We start from the raw sequence: 10,014 nt of genomic DNA, 5'->3' as shown, positions 1-10,014 counted from the left end.
TTTGAGGTGGCGTTTATTGAGCTGCATGATTGGCACCAATTTGGCGCTGATGGTCGTCGTGTCTCGCGTTTGTCCTGTGCGGTTGGTAATTTTGGTACCCATCTCCGTGTCGCCCTGCTCAAATGATTTTATCATGGCACCAGTTTGATGAATCGTAGGCCCGTGCTACCAATATCATGGTTTAATGGTTTAATGTTGGCCGTGTACTCTAGTCATATATTGGATTACCTCAATCTCAATTTACAGCACAGTTATCGAGACTGGAAACTAGATAAAGATAAGGATCTCTCCTCGCCATGTCAGTCAAATTAATGATGTGATATAAAATTTAATGTTATAAAACTGCTATTAAGACTGATCTAACCTCCAAATTCACCTACTAATAAACACTGCCTGCTAGATCTCATTACCTTGCTGGCAGCTACTGCAACATCCGCCAATTTAAAAAATCAATGGATAAATAGGAGTTTTATTTATTTATTTTGCTATCTTATTGGATTCGTGCCATATGGTGGCATCCATTTCATCACCTCTGTAACCACCTCTATAATAAGGCAAATAATATAATATAGTAATAATCATCTACGGAGTGTAAAGTAAACGTATATAGATTGAGGTTGTTTCTTGGCAGTTACTTTCCTGTCTCCTTTCTTCATTCCGCGAGGCAGCCACACGTTCATCCCCAGTCGACCGTAAAAAAAAAAGTAATGCTAGCATTAGAGCCTCTCATGCTAAAAATAATCGGGCGTCCTCATCCAGCGCAACAATGCTGCGGTGGAAATTTTTTCATATAATTTTATTATGAAAGTATGAGCCGATGTTGCAGCGGGCAAGGCACTCCAACTACAATAACAACCTCAATAACGGATGTTATGGTGGACTTCTTACGTGAGTTTTTATTGCGATAGACATATCACGATGCTGCAGTAAGAGTTTAAGTTGATTACGAATGTTGCGATGAGCATTTTAGTCGATTATTGATGTTGCAATAGTTGTTTTAAGATTGTTCCATAAGTCGATATGTGATGTTGCAGTGGTCATTTTTAATATGTTTGAGATGTGAGGTGACGTTACAGCAACTGTTTTAGGATGTTGCATAAATTTATTATCGATATTTCAATAGTTGATTTGCCATGTTGCACCTTTTTAATATAATCAACTAATTCTATTTGTTCTATTAATTATTTTTTAAAAAATGAATGTTGCAATTGTAGTTCAAAATATCACAATTATAATCTTTAAATTTTGCAAAAGGTAAGTGTCGACGTTACAAAATTTTATTTCTGCATATTGTCGTTCTTACTAGATGTTTGCGGTGGGAATTTGTTATTATAGAATTGGATGGCAAAGTTATATTTATATATATATATAACTTTGAATGTTGCAGTAGTTTATTTTTAACATTACGACGAAAGGTTCGATGAAAAATTTTAAATCAGATATCCGGACGCTAGTAGCTCAAAAAAAAAAAGTTCAACCGCAACCGAGATTCCAAGAATGAGGTGAGACCCATGGGCCATGGCTGCGGGATGGTTGGAAGGGGGCGGTAAAAATAGCGAACCAATTTGATTGTGCTACTCGGCTTGACGATTGTTTGCACTGCACAGAAAATCCTTTGTTATCTCCGTAGGTTGTAGATGATGCGCCTTGGAAAAGCCTGGTCCACACCACACTCGCAAATTCATACGAATGTTGATTATATATTACCATATTTTGACAAAAACCTCACACTCCTAGAACCTAAAAAACCTCCAAGAAATTCAACCTAGTCTTGCCATCAAAAACACCAAACTGGACAGCACACTAGTCTTGTCATCATGGTTAAACGCGGAATAAAACAAGGATGATAAACCAAGCAAACTTGCTCCTTGTTTTGTTGCAAGACGCCATGATTTAAACCTATACAAACTAGTCATAACCAAGAACAAAATCGTAATTCACTTTTCCAACATTATACAGAGCTTCTATACCTATATTGTCCTTTACAACAGCCATAGCTCCAAAAGAACCAGAGCGAGCCATCCTTTCACCTTTGACACAACTGCAACTCAAAACTGACATATAACAACAGATCAAGCTATCAACATTCATTCCGACACATACATACAAAAGGCCACCACCGCAAAATATAGCGGGTACCCACAGATCAATCATCCAGCTGGTCATTTGTTTGCGCCATCGACCACAAGCCCTTGAAATACCCTGCTGACTGGAGGGAGAAGTCTGACACGACGCGGAAAAGCTCCGGCAGGTTCGACCGGAGGAGATTGAGGGACTTATCCCTGACTACCCTGCATTGGGTTTTATACTGATCTTCCAGGTCCTTCAGTGCAGTCTCCACCCTATCTACCACGGCTTTCCGTTCCGCCGCTGGGTCAGCACGCCCAGGATTGTTGTCATCAGGAATACTTGCCCCTCTGTCCCAATTTTTCTGCGCCCAGTCATCGAACTGCCTTCTCTTCTTCTCAAGATCCCTCCTAGTCTCCTCGATTTTTATCCTCAGCTTCAGTTCATCCTCCTGCTGAACTAGGATCGTGTTCACCACCTCCGCAAACATGTGTATGGCCTTCTTTGCAGCATCGTCTGGGAGCTTCTCAAGCATATCATGCCAACCATGCAGCAGCCTCTTGATTGGAGGTGTGGTCTCTTGTGGCTGAGACGAGTTTGGCTTCAGGTTGGTATCGATGGGGATTACATTTAGCTTGATCCAGCTGTAGAGGCTTCCTACATACTCCTTCTGATATGTCACAAACTTGTCAAACTGTGTGTGCCACTCCTGAACAACGTTCCACAACTGCACAGTTCGCTCATGGTGTTGCTCACTTGTTTGCCGTGCAGCAACCGAGATATCAGAAGATTTGAGCTCTGTGATGATCCTTAGCTGTAGTTTGTGTTGAGCGTACATAACGTCCCACATGTGCCACAACCTATCAGTGTGAAAACAAAACAATTCGTCACTTGTAGTATGCAGAAGTGTAAGGGTGCGTTTGGCAAAGCTCCCAGAGCTGATTCTCCGCTAAATCCAGCAGAAGCTCTGCCAAACAGTTTTTCAGAGAGAAGTGATTGTCTGCTGATTCTGTGAAGTGATTCTATGAAATAAACTAAGAGGCTGAGAGCTGAAAAAAGTAGTTTCTTCTGATTCTGTGAAGTGATTCTCCATCCTGATTTTAAGAGTTTATACTAGAGAATCAAAGAGAATCACTTTCAGCCACAGAATCACTTCTCTCTGAGAATCAGCTCCAATAGAGAATTAGAATTAAATGGAGGTCAACCAAACAGGCCCCAACATTCACTTGTTTATCTGGTCTTCCATTAGGTTTAGTGAAACCCCAATAATGCCAGAGAGACAGGCATAATTTCCATAATACAATAGAGTGTTTCACATATGTTCGGTGGCCCAAATCCTACTTTTCCGTACCACAAGTAGTGGAATATTTCCCTAACTAAAATCATGCTGAGAAAATATGTGGAAGGTACACTATGAAGGCTATACATCATTTCTTCAGATGGTTACTTATCTAAAGGAACATCTTCCTATAAAATAAAAAAAAACAATGTAGACTGATAGTCTGATACACGTCAAGCTAGCATGGAATGACTTGTCATAATCGACAAAAAAATGAAATTAAGGTCCTACATGTCAAGAACTAAAGTAATGAGATGCGAGCCACAAGCAAACCATATAGTAAATAGAAAAATTGAGGTTGGTGGTCGATACTTAAAAGTTAAAAGAGCTTACCCCTTCACTAGTTCAAGGAGCTTCGGGTAAAGCTGCTGATCTCTTAGGCAGTTAATTTCTGCAATGGTTGACTCCATTGTTTGTGAATCAACTATATATTTTGTGTGCAAGTGACTAACTATGGACTTGGTCTTCTCGATTGATGAAGAACTAACACCACGTTGCTTTTTCCTGTTTAGAACAGCTAGTTTTCGTTGATATGTCACTTTGATAACCTCGAACTCCTGTGCCAATGGTAAATATGTACCGTCATATGTATGAATCAAAACAGGTAAAAACAATGAAGAGCAAGGATGGTTTCACATTATGGAGCCCAGCACATGGGTAGGGAATGATCATGGACTAGTACAAGGGTCCCTAACCTAACAATAATATGGCTACAAATGTTCATAGGCCAGTTGGCGGAGTTTAATGGTCAGAAGGTGAAAAAAAAAGAATTATCAGAGGTAAAAAATACTAAGACATTAGCGACACTTGTAGAATTTTTTGCAAGAATGAAATGACATGTATGCGTGTTTCTGATGCAAATAAAACTGAAGAGACAATTTATGAGAAGAAATAAATAACAATGTGAAACAGTTCTTTTTTGTGTGTGTGTGGCAGAGAACACATTGAAAAATGTGTGCTTCTAACAGAATGAGTGATTGAAACAGTCTATGTTTTAAACTAGTGAATACGATAGACATATTTTACCTTCACTTCATGGCATAATTTTTTCTCCCATGCAAGCAACTTATCGAGTACGGTAGCATGTGTCTCCCATTCATCATCGTCCAACTCATTCTTGACACTTTGTGGTTGGGGGATCCCTTTAAATGAGCGATTCCAAGTGATGACTTGCATCACTCTTGCAGAATGGTCCACAAATCCTGGTAAAACACAGGACCCATGCTGTTAACAACTGAAGGAACTCGACTATATGCCATCCCTAAAGACTACTGCAAATGTACACATACCAACTTGAGTTGTATCTGTCAATCAGGACAGCCCCTCAAATACAAGCAAGATAGAGACTGCCCAACTGAACTTTAAAACAAATCATGGAGCGAAGACAATTGCCACCTGGTGTAGCCCCCAACCCTGCCTCGGTCCCCAAAAAGTTGTAAATAAATAAACATTCCCCTGCCTCTCTGAACCACATTCCCTTAAAAACACAGCATCCACCTCAACAGACACATAATAGAGCCAGAATATGATACCTTTACAATAGTAATTAGCAAAGCAATCAACACATTTCAGCAGTTAACAATGCAATCAAGTAAGGCACTCAAAGTCTTAGTCTATCATGTGGAACAGTTCAACTTCTCCCATAAGTATCAAGCAAAACATTAGCTATCTATTGCACGTCTCCCAACAGTCTTGTCTATACGGCGCTCCCAAGTTTATTTATGTACGAGTGCGATGCAATGTTTCGTAAGCATTTTCATCCATGAAAGAATAAAAAAAAGGTTATCTTTGATACAATCGGCACGGGTTTCAATCGAATTTGAGCTAAGAGAGGATACGAACAGAGCATGCATGGAAGGTACCTCGCTTCTCGGCGAAGTTGGAGTGGTAGTGCATCCGTGCAGCCTCGAGCATCTTGGACACCTCGTGCGCGGCCTCGGACGCCTTGAGGAAGTGTTCGTCGAGCTTGCGCAGGATGTCGCCCAGCCTGACCGGCTGCGGCGTGACCATGGCGATCCTGGCCTTCTTGCCCTCCGCCTTCCTCGACGCCTTCTGCGTCGCCGCCCGGCGCGCCGCGGGCTCCACCGCCAGCCGCTTGCCTTCGGCCACCTCCTCGGGCGGCTGCTGCTGCAGAGGCTGCTTCTCGGGTTCGCGCGGCGGCGCGGGCTCCCTCCGCTCGGCCGCCCACGACGACTCGGCGGCGGTGTCCAGCATGGGCGGCGGCGGCGGCGGCATGGCGTCGTCGTGGGAGCCGAAGATGTATTCGTTCAAGAAACTCCCCTCCCGCGGCGCCTGCTTGCCGCGGCCCGCCTCCGGCGCGGGCACTGGCGGCGGGGAGCGCGAGGGAGGCGGGACGTTCGCCGGCGGGGGCGGGGGCGGGGGCGGGAGCTGCGCGTCGTCCTCCTCCCTGCGCCGGCGCCGCGGCTGGTCGTCCTCCCCGGCGGCGTCGCCCTCGCCCTCGCCGTCCTCCTCCTCCATGATGGGCGCCTCCCCGGAGCGGGCCTTCCGGATGGGCGGCTGCAGCGGGATGTCGGGCGCGCTCATGGACCGCTGCAGCGGCGCGGGGGCCTCGCCCTCGCCGGCGCCCGGCGGCGGGGGCGGCGGGAGCACGGCGTCGAGCGGCGGCGGCGGGAGCGCCTTGAGCGCCGCCGCGGCCGCCGCCCCCTGGGCGCCGAGCGCGGCCGCGGCGGAGGCGGAGCGCGGCACGACGGCGGCGTCGTGGCGGTCGGCCTCCCCCGCGGCGTAGTCGGAGAGCGCGGCCCCGACGTTGCGCAGCGCCGCGGCGTGGCCCGCGTGCGCCCCCGCCAGCGCGTGGCGCGCCTGCACGGCCGCCCGCAGCAGATTCTTCCGGTCCCGGCACCGCGACGCCGCCCCGACCTCCGCGTCCTCCTTGGACGGGCCGCACCCCATCGCGGACTTCCCCTCTCCCTTCTCCGATCGCCCGAGGCCTCTGTCTGTTCCTCTCTCACCCTCTCCTCCGGTCGGCGCTTGGCGGGCTCGGGTCTGTGCGGTTTGGGTTTGCTTGGTGCGGGGGGTTTGCGGCGTGGCGACTGGCGAGTGAGGTCGTGCGGCCGTGCGGGGGATGATGGATGGGCAAGCGAATATGGTTTCGATTCGACGGGGGAGCTTTCTTTGGTATGGAGGGGGCGACGGGTGGATGCTTTTGTGCTTTGGAATAAAGCGGGGTGCGGAAAAGGAAAAGACTCTCTCTCTCTTCTCTCTCTTAGAACTTCCCTCTCTCCCTCGCGACCGTGTCGCCATCGCCGGATCAGCTTCGCCTTCGGTGGTGGAGGTCCACGCCGGCGGTCTTCCTCGCCCCCGAGATCTTCTGCACATCACAGACAAAAGCTCACCGTGCCAAAGGTTCCCTTTTTTTATTTTGGGCGTGCCAAAGGTTTCATTGAGCTCATATTTGTGTTCATGACTGAGCGAGGCTCTGCTGTGTGCTGAGTTGCCGACGATGCAGAGGCTCAGATTTTCTTTCCCATCAACGGAAGAAAGCAAACCGAAATGATATCGACCGAGGAGCTCCAACTCGATCCCGAGGCTTCTGGTTGGAATCACAACTCACTTCACCCATGCTACCATAGAGCTACACGACGACATGATAGGTTGATTCTTCAAGCAGAGGTTTCTCTGTAATAGTAATACAGCTAGATCGGTTTACGTTGTCGTCTTGTGATTGCGGTTTCGTTCTTTAGACTTTAGCTCTTTTTCTTTATCGTGCGTACAGTTAAATTTTTCTATATATCTGGATATATATTATATCTAGATGTATAAGTAGTAAAATATATGTATCTAGAAAAATCAAAACAACTAATAATTTAGAATGGAGATTTAGAATAGTAGGAGTAGGTTGATGCGTAGAGTATGTAATTCTTTTATCTGATAAAATGGTATAATTCTATTAAAACAGGTGGTTGAAATCTCACGTTACATGCTGTTTTGATGCCTCGAGGGTGCATGTAAAGAAGAAAAATAACATGCGTTGTTTAGAAAAAGAAAAACATTTCAGTCCTACGGAACGATGCTGCCAAATCTTACAGCAATGATGCAGCCAAATCGAAGTGGATTATGCATCAGCCTCGAGACAAAAGTGCCAGCAGAGAATTTTACTTCACTGGACCAGAGAGAGAGCGCCTTGTGGAACCTGCCAGAAAAGGAGATGCCTTGCTGGATTCTTCGGCTGGTGCTCCGCTTGCTGAGTTGGAAGACTAGCCTGCCTCTTCTTTCCTCTTTGCTTTTTTCCTTCTTCCTCCTTGTTTTCTTTTTCTTAAGTTGGAAGCAAGACGTGCCCACTGGCTAGTAAGCTAGGGGCAAGTGAAGACGATTGAGGAATAATAATTGTGTGCCCTGGGGCCTGAGCCGTACGTGGCCGTGGGCCTGGAGCTGTCTACACACTAAGAGAAAACTTTTTGTATGCTATTAATACAAACTTAAATTCTTAAGGTCTGTTTGCTTCGTGGCCTAGGGCGCCGTACCGTGCCTAAGGTGCGGTGACCGATTTGGCCGCCATACCTACGGCGCGGGATGTGCGACACGGTGTGGCGCCGTAGGCCAGAAACCAAACAGCCCTTTAATCTACCCCTGAGAAAACACGATTCCTGTGTATGCTACTGGATTTAAAAAATGTTACAGTCGTTGCTTCTGTTAGGCTGTCTCCGGCGATATCCCCTAAATCTCATCCTCTATATCCATCCTCCATATCAACTTCATTCTCTATACCAAATTTAACTCCAACGACATCCTCTATTTCCATCCTCTATACCCCACAATCTCAATTTTAATTCCTTTCTTCCAACTGCTCTTTCCCCAGCTGCAACCGCACACCGTTGCCGTCCCTCTCCAGCGCCGCCCGCGCGAGCCGGCGCCCGCCTCCCGCGCCCCGCCGCCCCCGCCCCTGCTCCCGCCGCTCCCCCGCCCCCGCCCCTGCTCCCGCCGCTCCGCCGCCCCCGCCCCGCCCCGCCGCTCCGCGCCCCGCCCCGCCCTCCGCTCCGCGCCCCGCCCCGCCCTCCGCTCCGCCCCGCCGCGCCCTCCCCTCCGCTCCGCCCCGCCCCGCCCTGCCCCGCCCTCCGCTCCGCCCCGCCCCGCCCTGCCCCGCCCCGCCCTCCCCTCCGCTCCGCCCCGCCCCGCCCTCCGCTCCGCCCCGCCGCCCCGCCCCGCCGCGCCGCTCCGCCGCGCCGCGCCCTCTCCTCCGCTCCGCCCCGCCCCGCCCCGCCCTCCCCTCCGCCCCGCCCCGCCGCGCCGCTCCGCCGCGCCGCGCCCTCCCCTCCGCTCCGCCCCGCCCCGCCCTCCCCTCCGCCCCGCCCTCCGCTCCGCTCCGCTCCGCCCCGCCGCGCCCTCCGCTCCGCCCCGCCGCTCCCTCCCCTCCGCTCCGCCCCGCCCTCCCCTCCGCTCCGCCCCGCCCCGCCGCTCCCCTCCGCCCCGCCGCGCCGCTCCCCTCCGCTCCGCTCCACCGCCCCTGCTCCCGCCGCCCGTCCGCCCCTCCCGTGCGGAAACCGGTGAAGATGCGGGCGTCAACGACCGGGATGGAGGAGGCTTCATCTGTGCGGGACGGAGAGGTGGCGCTCCATTTTACCGGACGGTATAGGGGATACCGATGGAGCGCTACCGGATGCTACAGTACCCGCTAAAATAGGGAACAGGCCGTTTTAGAGGACGCCGGTGGAGATAGCCTTAGCCTCCACCGTTAGGGAAGTACGAATTGCCAATACTGGCCCTGCTCAGCTGTCCCTTCGCATCCCTAAAATTAGGAAGATCCTAATTGCCACTGCCAGGAAATCCACGAGGAGGAGGAAATAGGCGGCTCGGCCAGCAGGAAGGGGCGGTGGCGCTGCACCTCAGATGATCAACTGCCCCGAAGCGTGACTACCGGAATCAAGTTCATATTGGCATGGAAGATATTAGAAATTATGGACAATGGCATGTAAAGAATATGAGTGGTTAATGGCAGATCAGGGGATAAAAGTTTTAGCTAATAGTATAGAGAAAAAGGGACCGGCCAGCTGCTACATTTGGGAGCAGAGCAAGCATGGTCGATTAGTAAAAGGGTGTTTAGATTCACGGACTAAAATTTTTTTAGTCCGGATTACATCGGATGTTTGGATGCCAAATAAAGCGATTAAACATAAGCTTATAAAACTAATTGCGTAAGCCGGTGCTAATTCAGGAGATGAATCTATTAAGTCTAATTAATCCATCATTAGCATATATTTACTGTAGCATAATATGGTCAAATCATGGACTAATTAGTCTTAATGGATTCATCTCACGAATTAGCCTCTATTTATGCAATTGGTTTTATAATTAGATTATATTTAACACTTCTAATGGGTATCTAAATATCCGATAGGATGGGTAAGCTAGTCCTAGGAAACCAAACAAGCTCTAACTTTTCATTTCAGGGAAACTAATGCAGATCGATAAGATGTCCGAACCGTATATAGGTAGGCGAAATTAGGAATGAGACTCCTCACTCCTTTAATATTGCTGCTGGTTACTAACGTGTGGATCCGACCCAACTGCTAAGAGCACTATGTCAAAATCAAAGAAACCGTATCCCAAAGTTAGATGCAAGGAGTAAGGACAGTTCCAACCTATTGCCTACA

The 10,014-nt window shown here is 49.0% G+C and overlaps 1 protein-coding gene across 1 annotated transcript; it reads right to left on the bottom strand.

Annotated features, from left to right (window-relative positions):
• Window positions 1–1,809: 1,809 nt before the first annotated feature.
• Window positions 1,810–6,493, bottom strand: LOC112880463 (nitrate regulatory gene2 protein-like). Its single transcript, XM_025945101.1, has 4 exons — window positions 5,269–6,493; window positions 4,433–4,608; window positions 3,740–3,963; window positions 1,810–2,927 (listed from the first exon to the last, which is right to left on the bottom strand). The coding sequence occupies exons 1-4, from the start codon at window positions 6,314–6,316 to the stop codon at window positions 2,147–2,149; spliced, it is 2,229 nt and encodes a 742-aa protein (XP_025800886.1). The 5' UTR covers window positions 6,317–6,493; the 3' UTR covers window positions 1,810–2,146.
• Between the last annotated feature and the right edge of the window lie 3,521 nt (window positions 6,494–10,014).

The sequence above is a fragment of the Panicum hallii genome, chromosome 2 (genome assembly GCF_002211085.1).
Source record: "Panicum hallii strain FIL2 chromosome 2, PHallii_v3.1, whole genome shotgun sequence".
In the NCBI taxonomy this organism is placed as follows: Eukaryota; Viridiplantae; Streptophyta; class Magnoliopsida; order Poales; family Poaceae; genus Panicum; species Panicum hallii.
The sequence above is the reverse complement of the archived record's forward strand: the minus strand, read 5'-3'. Positions and strand labels throughout refer to the sequence as shown.

Coding starts and splice junctions, on each gene's coding strand:
- LOC112880463 (XM_025945101.1), bottom strand. CDS start 6,316: ATGGGGTGCGGCCCGTCCAAGGAGGACGCGGAGGTCGGGGCGGCGTCG. Junction 4,609..5,268: donor CAACTTCGCCGAGAAGCGAG/GTACCTTCCATG, acceptor GTGTTTTACCAG/GATTTGTGGACCATTCTGCA. Junction 3,964..4,432: donor AATTATGCCATGAAGTGAAG/GTAAAATATGTC, acceptor CCATTGGCACAG/GAGTTCGAGGTTATCAAAGT.